At 32.2% G+C, this 13,845-nt stretch overlaps 1 protein-coding gene and 1 long non-coding RNA gene across 10 annotated transcripts in view; one reads left to right on the plus strand and one right to left on the minus strand.

The window, feature by feature from the left end:
- Positions 1-13,845, plus strand: part of EXOC6 (exocyst complex component 6) — a 194,462-nt gene that overhangs the window by 45,882 nt on the left and 134,735 nt on the right. For all 9 annotated transcript variants that reach the window (XM_074295881.1, XM_074295877.1, XM_074295883.1 and 6 more), the window contains exons 2-5: positions 8,171-8,342; positions 9,639-9,686; positions 9,780-9,870; positions 13,330-13,375. In XM_074295881.1, the coding sequence (XP_074151982.1) occupies positions 8,171-8,342; positions 9,639-9,686; positions 9,780-9,870; positions 13,330-13,375 (357 nt within the window). The remainder of the gene's footprint in view (positions 1-8,170; positions 8,343-9,638; positions 9,687-9,779; positions 9,871-13,329; positions 13,376-13,845) is intronic.
- Positions 611-13,845, minus strand: part of LOC141558528 (uncharacterized) — a 103,956-nt gene continuing 90,721 nt past the window's right edge. The window contains exons 3-5 of the long non-coding RNA XR_012487090.1: positions 6,098-6,175; positions 4,181-4,235; positions 611-781 (exon numbers count right to left, since the gene is read on the minus strand). This is a non-coding gene — a long non-coding RNA (uncharacterized LOC141558528). The remainder of the gene's footprint in view (positions 782-4,180; positions 4,236-6,097; positions 6,176-13,845) is intronic.

Raw genomic sequence — 13,845 nt, forward strand, 5'->3', positions numbered from 1 at the left:
ATCCTGCTTGTCATCACTTATAGCACAATAATATTCTATCACAAATATATACTATAACTTGTTCATCCATTCCTCAATTGATAAGACGTTCCCTCAATTTTTAATTCTTAGACATCTGCTATAAATATTTTCATACAAATGCATCTTTTGGGCAGCTAGATGGTAGAGTGGATAGAACAACTGCCCTGAAATCAAGAGGATCTGAGTTCAAATATGATCTCAGACACTTAACACTTACTAGCTGTGTGACCTTAGGCAAGTCACTGAACTCCAATTTCCTCACCAAAAACAAAACAAAACAAAATAAAAACAAAAAAATACAAAGTGGCTTTTCCTTTTTCTTCTATCTCTTTGGATATAAACCTAGTAGTGCTATTGCTGGGACATTGGATATACATAGTTTTATAGCCTTTTAGGCATAGTTGCACATTGTTTTCCAGAATGATTGGTGCATTAGTGCCCTTATTTTTCCACCTCCCATCTAATATTTGTTATTTTTCTTTTCTCAGATTATCTAGTCTGATATGTGTGAGGGGTGGAACTTCAAAGTTACATTAATTTATATAATTTAGAGTATTTTTTCAAATGACTATAGAAACTCTTCTTCAGAAAACTTCTTATTTATATGCTTTGACCATGTATCAGTTGGGGAATGACTTGTTTTCTTATAAATTTGACTCAATTTTCAGCATATTTGAGAAAATTGTAAAATATCCTACCTTTCACTCCAGTTTTCTGTTTCCCTTCAAATCTTGATGCAATGGATTTGTTTGTGTAAAACCTTTTAAATATAATGTAATCAAAATTATTCATTTTATATTATTCCATAATTCAAATCTGGCATAAAATATTTTATCACTTAATCCCATTAACTTCAGTTTCTTATCTATAAAATGAGCTGGACAAAGAAATAGGAAACCATTCCAATATCTTTCACAACTGAAAAATGATTGAATAGCAACTGAAAAATGTTTGTTTGGTCATAAATTCTTCTGTTATCTATAAGTGTGACATGCAAAAATTTTCTGTATTTCTCTAATTTGTTTATGATATCATCCTTTATATCTAAATCATATATCCATTTTTGACCTTCTCTTGGTATTCAGTGTGAGATGTTGGTCTGTGCCTAGTTTTTGCTAAATTGCTTTCCAATTTTCTCAGAAATTTTTGTCAAATAGTGAGCTCTTGTCTCAAAAACTTTGATCTTTAGGTTTATCAAACACTAAATTCCTTTGGTCATTTACTCCTGTTTAATGTGCACATAAGCTATTTCATTGATATTCTACTTTATTTCTAAGCCACTACTAGATAGTTTTATGATTATTAAAAATTTATTTTAGTAAACTAAAAGAAAAATAGAACAAAGTAAAACAAAACAGAACAGAACATTGTCATGTGCTCAGCAAAAAACATCAGGGAGGATTCAAAATATATAATAATAAGTTACCAGTTCCAGAAAGTATATATAATAGTAAAAAAAAAATTATATTCATTAGTGTCCACTTTACTATCTTATAGGTTGTTTTTTTGTTCTTTGCAGCACACTTTTTTTTTTTTTTACTTTGTTCTTTTTCCCCTTTCCTTTTCCTCACTTATCCCAAGCAGGCTATAGTTGAGTAAGGATATATTTATGTAGATATATAGATACATTCATACACTTATCTTTCCTATCCTTGCTCTTTGTTTTAATTTTGCTCCTTGACTTGCCTTGCTATTTAATAGCCTCTCCCCATCCATGGATCCCTCCTTTGTCTTTTTCTTCCACCCTTTGCTTTCCCCTCCCCCATCTTATTTCTTTATAGATTTTGGAGGTGCTATACCCCTCATAATATATATGTAGTGTTGCCTGTTTAGCCCATCCCTGATGTGAATAGATTTTCATAACTGTGAGCCCTCCCCCTTCTACTGCCTCTGTATTTATTCTTCCTTTGTACCTCATTTGTTATAATTACTATTATTACCTTAAATTTGCCCCAATATTTCTTTTGAGTTACCCAATTGTTAATGTCAATCTTAAACATTTGGTATACATTTTCATGTAAAAATCATTTGGGGTTTGTCCATGTTAAGTTCCTTGAAATTGATCTTTGATATTAGCTCTTAAATGTTAAATTTTCTATTGAGGTCGTGTTTGGTTGTAAGTCCTGAACAATCTGCAAGTTTGTTCAAATGTCCCTTTTTTCCATTTAATATTATAGATAATTTTGCTGGCTATGATATTTTTGGCCATAGGGCCTAGTTCTTTTGACTGCTGGTATATATGATTCTAGGACCTGCAGTTTTTTTTTTATTGTGGTTGCTAAGTCCTTTTCAATTTTAATTGTAGCTCCAGCATATTTGGATTGTTTTTTTTCTTGTTTGTTGCAAAATATTCTCTTTGAACTGGAGATTCTGAAATTTAGCAACAATATTCCTATGTGTTTTCTACAAAAGGTCTCTTTAAGGTGGTGATTGTTGGATCTTTTTTCTTATTTCTACTTTCTCTTCATGTTCCATTACTTGAGAACAATTTTCTTGGATTATTTCTTGAATTTATTGTATTAAGTTGTTTTTGTTTTTTTTTTTTTTTTTTGGTCACAGCTTTCAGGTAGTCCAATTATTCTTACATTTTTCTTCAGATTTGCCATTTTTCTTATGTTTCATATTCTGTTCTACTTTTTTCATTCTTTATAATCTCTTTTGCTATTTCTTGGTCTCTTATAGTTTCACTGGCTTCTCCTTGTTCATTTCTAATTTTCAAAGTTATTTTCATTTTTAAGACCCTGTATCTCCTTTTCTAGGTGGTTAACTTTTTTATTTTTTCATAATCATCTTGTTTATCTTGGATTTTTTCCCCCCATTGTCTCTCATTTGGTTTTTAAATTCTTTTTTTAGTACTATAAATTCTGTCCGGGTAGGGAGCCATTTAATGTTACTCTTTGGGATACAAGCAGCTTTTTTTACTTCTGAGTCCTGCTCTGAAGATGAACCCTAGTCTTTCCTGTTCCCATAGTAAGTTTCTTTGGTTGCATTCTTTATTCTTTGTCAGTGTATTTTGTCAATGTAATCAAGAGGTGGGGGGATGATGCTTTAGCTTCACTTCAGCTCTCCCCTCTGACTTGGAATCCCAAACCAAGAGCTCCAATCTTCTACAAATGCCCACAGCCAGCAGCGTTTCTGTCCCACTGCTTTTGCACTTCCAGCATGTTGATTCCTTCTGACTTAGCATTACAGCTCTGCTGGACGCTAAGCCTGGTATTACTAATCAGTGAGGTTCCTTCCATCTTCAGGGACTCAAACCTCTCACTCTCATGCTGTCTGGAAAGTTCCTTTGGTTCAAGCTGAGATTTCAGCCAAACCCACCTAGCTCAAGGGTTCCCACTTGTGTTTTCTGAGGTGCTAGCCTGGAGGTATTTGCACTTCACACAGGTTAATTCCCCATCTACAGCCTTCAGATCTTTTGGGGTTATATTAAGAGGACCTCTGTTCTCCCCAAGTCTTCTTGATTTTTCACCAGTCTATGTTCATTCCAAGGTGCAAATTTGTTCTATTTGTGGGGGAAATATGGAGAGCTTGAAACTTACTGACTTACTCCTCCATCTTCCCAGAATCCTCAGATTTGATGATTTTTACTGCTTTATTAATACAGCTTGAAATGACACCTATTTTCTCCTGATTTTTTCCACTATCACAAAAAAAAAAAAATGCTGCTACCAGTATTTTGCTGTGTAGGGAACGTTTCTCTTTTTGACTTCCTTGGGACTATAATAGGATGTTCTGGGTCAAGGAATGTGTATATTATAGTCAATGAATAATTGACAATTTGAAACATGGTAAAAATGAACTGGAGAAGGAAATGGCAAAGTACTCCAGTATCTCCCGTATCTTTGGCAAAAACAACAAACAACAAATCCTAAATGGAATCATGAAGAGTCAGATATAAAACAGAACAACAGTTTTAGAACAAGATTTAAAGAAATCATAACACATAGCTACTCATTAACTTTTAAATTAGTTTTTAGTCTAATTCCAGCCTTAAGACTGAGAAAGAATATGACTTTCTAACTTAGATTTAGCATCAAAAAAAATCCCAAAGTTCTCTGCAGACTATATTTCATTTGATTCAGTTTCATAGTAATTTTATACCAAAAACCAGAGCAAACATTTTCATCTTTCACTTCTAGAATATACTTATAATTACCTGTGTATAATCTCTCAGGAGATAGGCTCTTCTAACTTATCCTTGTGTCCTCAGCCTCCACAGAAAAAGGAATAAGAAAAATTATGACTCATTCTTTTTGATGCTCTCATATGTTCTTAATTTCTAATTTGTATTTCCCTAACAACCAGTTGTCTAAGTAACTTCAGTACCTTCTGTTCAATACCTAACTACTAGATGTTTACCGAGTAATTCCTGGTTGATTCAATGAGCCTGTGTGGCAGCCCAGTACAGTGGAAAGAACCACTAGATTGGGAATCAAGTGGGAATCAAGAGGCTTGAGTTTTTATTAGTCGTGTAGTACTAAGCTTAGCTTCTGTCATTGTCAGTTGCCATTACTATCTCAGCATGTACATATGAACTCTTGTCTACACATACTTAGCAGAGCATATAAAACCCAGAAAGATGGCTGCCAGCTTTGGTTCTTGGATCAAACAACATTTGTGTGGCCCTATTTATTTTTTCTAAACCATGAGTTGCTGCCTGGAATCTGCTTCCTGCCCATCCCCTCCTGTTTAGTCTGAATCTTTATATGCCGACTCTAGCCTGTTTACTTGAAATTTGCTTCCTGCCTATTTCCTTTTTACTGCAGAGTACTTTTAGACTCCACATTTGACTTACTGTCCAATGTTTTAAGATGCTTATACATCCCTCCATACACCACCTGCTCAAAGCAGTTATTCTTTGCCTCTATAGCTGTAAATTAACAACCAGACAGAAAAGGGGAACAATACTTATAGAAAATGATTATCTTTCATGAAATTTTCCATATTTTCTAGGCTAGCAAATCTATTGCAGATCTATTGGTCTTGTTTCTTTAATGCAGCTAAGACAACAGGATTGGAAAACCAAACCAAACCATTGTCAGTAATTGATCAATAATTTTAAAAAAAGAAAAAAAAAACTTAAGATTTTGTGCATTACTTTTGCTTTAAGTCAAATTTTATAGTATTGTCAAATTTTATAGTATTCTTTCATTTAATCTTGTCAGGGAAACACTAACCTAATATCTGTGTATATTAGCATTTGGAGTTTTGACTTTTCATCTATCCTTCCTATGAGTTCTAAGAAAGAAGAGAAAGTTTTCAGTCATCCATATTTGTCTTTTGTAATAATTAATTTTATATGTTTGAGTGCCTCCTTACTCCCAATCCCCATTTTCTGGCATAGTTTAGATCTGATACTCTTCATGTTTTTCAAGATTATGTTCACATAGAGGTAAAAATTAACATAAATATCCTGTATGTATATGTATGTATAATGTCACATATAAACACATACATACATACCCACCCATACCCACCTACTGCCATACCCTCATACATAGACACACACACAATATATATATATATACATATATATATACACATTTCATATATATGTATATATATATGTATACATATGAAATTTTAGTCTCCAAAAGAGTAATTTTAATAGTGCCTTGAATAGGTTATTATGAAACTGCTACATCAATTGGTAAACTTTAATGTTTTCATTTCTTTCAATAAGTTACTGTTATTCTTTGATTGTAGTATATAATCATAGTGTCAAAATAGTATCAGGAAAAATTGGTTTGGGGAGCAGTTCTGTTAAGAGAAAGGTTTTTGTAATGGGCTGTATATATAGTACATTTAGCTACTTTAAGATATATTTGTGTAAAGGTGGAAAGAGTGCTAGACTAGCTGTTAAGAAACTTGGTTTCTAGTCCTTAGTTTATTTATAAATTTGTTTTGAAACAATACTGCTTGATAAATCATCAAATGAATCTCTCTAAAGTATATTTCCGGAAAACATTTAAGCAACATTGTCTATGATTATGACTTATGACACTTATTTATAGTTCTGTAGCTTATCATAACTAGACCCATAATTAGATCAAAGTAACGAATTCGGACCAACCTCAAAGAATTAAACCTTGGAGGGCATTATTAGCATTCTCTTCTTCCCTTAGCATGTAGAAACAATTGACTTTAGCACCTAGTTAGCAAAAAAAAAAAAATTGGTTAAAAGTGGAAGCTACCCACTAGTCATTTCCCCATTGATTTTCACTTTATCATAAATATATCTTATTTGTACATAGCTGTGTGCATGCTGTCTCCCTCATTGGATTGAGCACCTTGAGACCAGGCACTGTCTTTTGCCTTTCTTTAGATGCCTAGTATTTAGCACAGTGGTTGGCACATAGTAGACACTTAAGTGTTTGTTGACTTGCCTCACTTATATAATTAAAACATTTTGAAAAGAGAAAGGCATTACAAAGATATAAATTATGTGTTATTTATAGGATGATTTAGTACTTATTTTTATAATCAATTCCTAATGGCTTATTAATTTAAATAAATAGTAAAATATTTGCTAAATGGATCATTGTCAGTTGGAAGGGAGATTTCAGATAGATTGCCAAGGGGTTTTACTCTTGATCCTTTACCATTTTGCATTTTTGATGATATGTATAAATTTGAAAGTGTCCCTTCTGTGTCTATATTCAAATCATTAAATAGTATAGATATAGAACTGTGTTGCCACTTAGGATAGGAGTCAGGTCTCTAGTGGAGGGTCATCAGGGAAATGTTAATTAGGTTTAAGTGCCAGTTTTCATCTATCTTACTAAACATTGTAGTACAATAAATAGGTAGAGAATGGTGGAAACTCATGTTCAAGTTTCACTTATAATAGTTTCACTTTCTATCTCTGTAACCCTGGGCAAGTCACTTAACTTCTCAGTGCTGCAGATTACGCATTGTATCAACCAGTGTTAGTAGAGGAAATTTCCTTACCAATGAAATCTTATGTATGGTGCCAACGTTCTGGTGTGATGGGTGATTTTGTTTCTCATTTAATTTGCTGAAAGTTAGATACATGATTTGTTGTCATTGTTGTATTTCTTTCTAGACCACCCTTGAAGCCCTAGTGAGGCTAGTTTGTGGTTACTTGTTTTTAATAAATCATAATAGTAATCTCTTATTTTCGAAAATGGTTAACAGAACATTGATAACTAATTCCAAGAATGACTGATAGCCCTGATATTGATTTTCATTTACTTCCTTCTTTGATATTTTATCTTGATGTGGAAGTGCCTCTGTTTTTAGGAACTATCTGAACAGAGCACGTGCTCTGACTGATTGTATCAAGCTGGAAAGACTTCTTTTCAGACTGTGTCTGTTTTGATGATTTAAATGTGGAGAGATATAACACTAGAAGATTGGTTTCTAGCTTTGAATATTAAAAAAAAGATTATGCTAAATCAACTCATGATATTAAGCTTACTTATTTTAGGATTAAAAAAATCAGGGTTATATAGCTCTTTCTAGTTTTCTGACATATTACTTTCCCTTAATTTCTAAAAGATCAAGGATATTAGTGCTGTCTTCATTTTTTTTCAGCATGTTAGTCTGTAGAACCATTAACAGTTAGCACTCTTCACCTAATGTAAAATACATTTCCCTCTCTTTGTTTAACATTTTCCTCTATGCCATTTAAAAGTACTTTATGTTTAATTGTACTACCATTCCCAATATCAATATAATTCTTCTTATGGGACCAGACAGGAGTTAACTTGTACACTTCAAAGATATGGATGTTTTTGAAAATCAATTTTAAGGTTTGGGAGTAATACATATTGTGGTATTCTTGGTTGCTGTGGAATAATTATTTTCATAGCACTTAGGAAATTTAATTTTTGTTGCTTTTTAAAATTTTGGGGTACCATGTTTCACATATTTTGTTAAATAATATCTAATGCAAAAGATATTAGTGGAGTTATGATCACTTTTTGCAAAAGACAGCTCTATCTACCCAATAATTACAAATATGCATATTTTAAAATACAATATATTAACACTAAATTCAAATGAATTACCTGAAAAATCCAGACATTTTAGTAAAGTTCTTAGAAAAATGTAGGATTAGTCTATTAAATGAGAACTTGGTAAGATGTAAATAACTTTAAATTTTTCTTTTAAATATGTACAGGTCTGTATATGATGACCAATCAAATGCACACCAGAAATTCATGGAAAAACTAGATGCTTGTATTCGCAATCATGATAAAGAAATTGAAAAAATGTGTAATTTTCATCATCAAGGTTTTGTAGATGCTATTACAGAACTCCTTAAAGTAAGAACTGATGCGGAAAAACTTAAGGTAAGAACTCTCTTAGAATTATTTTTATCTCTCCTCAGTAAGTTATTAAAATATTACTTTAATTCATGTTGCATATGCAAACATCAGTACTGAAAGGGATTCTGTCATAGAAGTGAACTAGTAATATTTGGGGGGTATTCTTTCTGCTCTATTAACACAGTTGTCATGCTAATGACTGGGCTAAATCCTCCATTTCTTCCCCTTTGTCCCTCACCCCCTTTTTTTTTTTGGATAGCTAGTAATACATTGGCTTAATAGACTTTCTTTCCTTGAAAGGAGGGCATGGAAGCTTTTTAAAAAAATTAATGTATTTGAAAATTCATTTTATAATGTGACTTTAAAAATTACTAAAGTTGAGAACTTTTAAAAAACTTTTTTAAAACGTCAAAAAAATTTAATTATAACAATTTAAGCATAAAATCCTCAATTCAATTTGAAAATGAGACCTTTTTTCAAGTTAATAATTAAATTCATGTTTTCTTTTAAAAATTTTTTTCCATCTCTGCCATATATTTCCTAAATTATTTTTAAGAAGATGCTTTTATTTGGTCAGAATACTGAATACTTTTTTTTTAAACAAATGTTCCTTTACATTTGAGAACATGGTAGGTAGAATAACCCTAGTTTACTAAGGGTTTTGATTAGAAAATTACTTTTTAAAGGATATTCAGATAACAAGAGACCAGATAAAATGTCAGTGAGGCCACTGAGCATTTTTATTTAGAAATTAATGAGATTTTTAATAAACCAGAATGTGCTTTCTTACTATGATGACCTAATGAGTCACTTAATATGTGGGAAAATCTGAGGTTGGGTTTTGCCTGCACCTGCAGTATTAAAATGTTGCTGTGGATTGGAGATTTGTACATTTAATGTTAATCAACCACCCAGTGTTTGCATTCAGCAAAGTATGAATGTTTAATTACCATAAAATGTAATCATCATTTCCTACAGACAATGAATGGCACATAGAGCTCATTGAAGTTATCAAAAAGGGACCAGTGGTCAATTGGGTCACTGATTTGAATTGTTTGACAGACTTTGAGAAACAAGTAAAGTTCAAAAATCCTGAGTAAATTTGAGAAGTTTGCCACAGAATCTGTTAAAAAGAACTGTCATAAGTAATTGAAGTTAACAAAAGCCCTTTGCAATAAAAAGTTCAAGTTCAAGCTGTAGAGTTAATTTGAATTCCTTTGTTCTAAGTTTGTCAAGAAGCATGATCTGATTACAGGGGTGAGCAGTTACATCAGGGCAATATGTGCATATTTTTCTAACAAAGGTGAAATTATTTTTAAGGTCCAAGTTACTGATACCAACTGCAAGCTTCAAGATGCAGGAAAAGAGGTGAGTTTTTGGTAACTTCTTTGAGTGTAGTGAATAGATGACACTTTTAAATTTAAATTGTTACTTTAAAATGTGAATTTTTTTGTATCTAAGGTGATAGCGCAAACAGAAGATATCATTCGATGTAGAATTCAGCAGAGAAATATTACAACTGTAATAGAAAAATTGCAATGCTGTCTTCCAGGTGAGTAAAATTTTTTTTTATTATGTTTCTTTTGATAATATCGTAATTAAACACCAAAGTCTAATCATTCATCTCTATAATCTAAATTGCAGGTTATCTGACAATTACCTCAACATAGCCTCATAACAGTCCCCATGGTACCATTTATTCTCCTTGATTTTTCATTGTTTTCCTGGCTGTTTTACAAAGCCTTTGATTATCTTTTTCTTTAATATGCTAGAGTCCAGTTGTTCCTTATATAGCCTCTCTTTTTAGCTGCTAAGAGAGAGAAATACACATTTGTGAACTTCTTTTCCTAAGCCTTTACCTTCCCAGCAATGTTGGAAAGAAAAGGTGAAGAAACATTTAAAAAAACAAAACAAAACAAAAAAAAAAACCCTGCTGGAGTTCAGTTGCCAAAACTGAAAACCTTTGAGAAGATTCTTGAGAGAATCATGAGTCTTTTGGTTTCCTAGTTTGGAGCTTCAGGTACTGCTTTGTAAAGAAGTAAAGCCCAAGGGGGATTAGTCTCTTTTAAAACTTACTACCTGAGTCAGTGCTTCCTTCCATTCATTGACAAATTCATAAGTTGACTATTATTCACATTAGGAAAAAGAATTAACAACTATGATTTGTAGATTTGGATTCCAATGACTGGTGTTTAAATATCCTAGCCCTATCACCATATGATAGTGGACAAGTCTTAACCCTTTGAGCTTCAGCTCTCTTAAATGTAAAATGTGAAAAATAATGTCTGCCCTGTCTAATCTAAATGGTTACTATGAGGATCACATGATATGATTTGTGAAAAGTGCTTTCTGCAAATCATAATTTTATTAGTCTATTTTTTAAGATACTAGACCAAAAGTTTCTCCAGTACCCAGTGACATTAGTATGTCCCTACGGGTAACAGGGAATCTTTTAGAATACTAACTCTTTCTGTGGATCTGACGATACTGAGAATACTACCAAGAAAGCAGTAAGTTCCAATAAGGGTATATTTCAGTGCTCTGAAAATCTTGCTTTGTCTTTCTAATGTATACTAAGGAGTTAACATAGACACTAGGGATTCAAGAATCAAGTAGCTAAATGGATCTGTGATCTTGTTTAAGTGAGTATTTTTTTCAATGGGATATTATGATCTGCTATGTGGATTGCAAATCTATACTGTGGACTTTTGTTTATGTTCTTCCATGATTCAATATCCTTTCTTAAATGGAGGCATTATTCAAAATGGTTAATAATGAGGGAAAGGAAAGGGGGAACCCCATTTCTAGGCCCATAGATAATCCCATGAGGCGCAGTGTCCCCTATAAAATGAATTTACAGGCCCGAAAACCTAGATTGATAAATAAAAGGTTTATTGTAGGAATTTGGAAGTAAAGCTCAGTTAGAAAGATGTCAGGGTCAGAGGTGGCCCCTGGACGGGCAGGAACCCTTACATGGCTGGAAGGATACCATGTGTTGGCTGGGAGGGCTCCTGCAAAGAGGGCATTCCGGCTCACCTCTTTTATACCTAGAAGATGATGGGCGGTACCCCTAAGTTCTCAGCGGGCTTTTCAGTTAGCTCAGATCAGGTGAGGGCTGGGGGAAGCTGAGCTGATAGTGGGGGCTGGGCCCGGATATTCAAAGGGTGCCTTTGACCAGGATTTGTGAATCAAGGTCAGCTATGGGTTGGGCAATTAGAAAGGAATCTTAAAGGCACCTCAACCCCCATCAGTTAGTTAGCTAAAGCAGAAAGAAAATTTGTTGCCAGGTTTCATTGATCAAAAAAGTTACTTCTAAATGATAAGAGGTATCTGTTTGAGCTTTTATGAGATTCTTTTTAATTTAGGCTATGTTGCTTTAGAAGATTATTATTTTGGTTTCTAGTTTCAGTTTAGATTTTTGGGATTTAAAAAAATGTTTGGTCATAATGCTGTCTTTTGAAAATATTTCCCAACAACATTATCAGATAAATCGAAAGAGTCACACTGGCAGTTTTTTTTTTTTTTGTTTTTTTTTTTTAATGTCCAGATGCCTGGTTTTGTGGTTGGTGATGATGATAATAATAATAGCTAGCATTTATGTAGTATTTTAAAGTTGGCAAAGTGCTTTACAAATATGATCTCATTTCATCCTAACAACCACCCTAGGAAGTGGGTTTTATTATTTATTCCTATTTTACAAATGAGGAAACTGATAGTGATAGAGTTGAAGTGATTTGCCCAAAGTCACATAGCTTTCTCTCTGAAATTGAATTTGAACTCAGGTCTTCCTGACTTACAATTCAGCTCCTCATACATTGTGCCATCTTGCGGCCACTTAAAGCATAAACCTGAAAAATTGGATAGTATGGGGATTCTTGGATTATTCTAGTCCTAAAGTATCCTCCAATAAGAAAGAAAACTAGCAGAATAAAAGGAAACAAAACTTGGCACAAGTAGTGCCATTGCCATTTTCAGGCCAAGAAATAATACTTTTGTGTCTGAATGAGCAGATCCTCATACATAGTGCTTATGGTAGACACTAAACTGTATACCATAAACAGAAAATCAGCGTTATTCAGTGTGATTCCTATATCACTTTTTACTATTGAGGACTAGCAGGAAGCTAAATTGCTCCTAGGCTTAGTAAATCTCTTGGTTTTGGAGACATTATTTGCTTGGTCGATAAGAGCTCTTGCTGCTTAGTAATTCAGTTACTTGAGATATCTTAGAATTCTAGTCAGTCATTTGGATGAAAAATTATTTATATGATTGTCTAAAATATTTGTGGTAACTCTATTTTGTTAACATTATGTCTTCCTAGTGAACCCTATGAAAATTATAGCAGATAATTTACCATTCTGTCTTTAATAATAGAAAAGAGCAAGCTTCTTCATTTTTACATCAGTATTTTAGCATAATTTATATATACCGATGTAAATGTCACAGATTTTCCTAATTTTTATGGATTTGGAATAAAACTTTCACTACATATAGTAGAATTTTATGATTTGATTTTTAAAAACTTGTTAGTTTGTATGACTGTCTATGTTAATCATAGTGGGGATATAATATAGTGAATGAATATTAATGTTAATTATCTATTAAAATATATATATGCCATCACATTATGTAATTATATTATATACAATAAAATAATGAATTACAAATTAATAAGAGGTATGCTTATATTTTTATGGTAAAGAACTTTTTTTCTTTATTTTAAGAAGGTTATTATGCCTTGGTTAAAAGATGTTAGACTATAGAAATTATTCTAGGTCTCTATTGTGAAAAATAGGTATGTTGAAATTCAAACACCAATTTTGTTTTTATATAATTTTAAAATTTTACTTTAGAAAGGATACGATTAAATGGTAGTTGAAATAAGACAGGAAATTGAATGCTTTAGGTCTTGTTTTTTTTGGACCTTGTTTATGTATTATAGTTTTAAACTCATAAAGTATTATCTTTACACCAAAATGTATTATGATAATTTAATTTTGTTTTAATACAGTCTTGGAAATGTACAGTAAACTAAAAGAACAAATAAATGCAAAAAGGTGAGTGGAACTTTATAATTATTTTTAAATTAAGGTACTAATGTGTTTTTTTGTAACTGAAGGACAGAGAAAAATAACATTAATTTATCATATATGTAACTTTTATGGAAAGATTTTACATAACTTCATATGTACCTTCTCATTAGAGGGAGGTGGAAAAGGAAGAAGGGAAAAAAATCTGAAACTCAGTTTTAAAAACATTAAAAATGTTTTACATATAATGGGGAAAAATAAAATATTAAATAAAAATAAGTTGTTACATATGGAATATGCTTTCTGCTTTTCACCATTATTTGTTGTGTTTACATTTGTTAATCATCATCATTCAAAAAGTCCCCAATAACCTTGTTATATATTGACTTATGCTAAGTCATAGTAGAGATCAATTTGTACAGACTACAATTTGTACAGACTACTATGAGTTTATAATCTGAGCATTAATACTATTAAAAAAATTAATACATTTATAT

The sequence above is a fragment of the Sminthopsis crassicaudata genome, chromosome 2, assembly GCF_048593235.1.
Source record: "Sminthopsis crassicaudata isolate SCR6 chromosome 2, ASM4859323v1, whole genome shotgun sequence".
Taxonomy (NCBI): domain Eukaryota; kingdom Metazoa; phylum Chordata; class Mammalia; order Dasyuromorphia; family Dasyuridae; genus Sminthopsis; species Sminthopsis crassicaudata.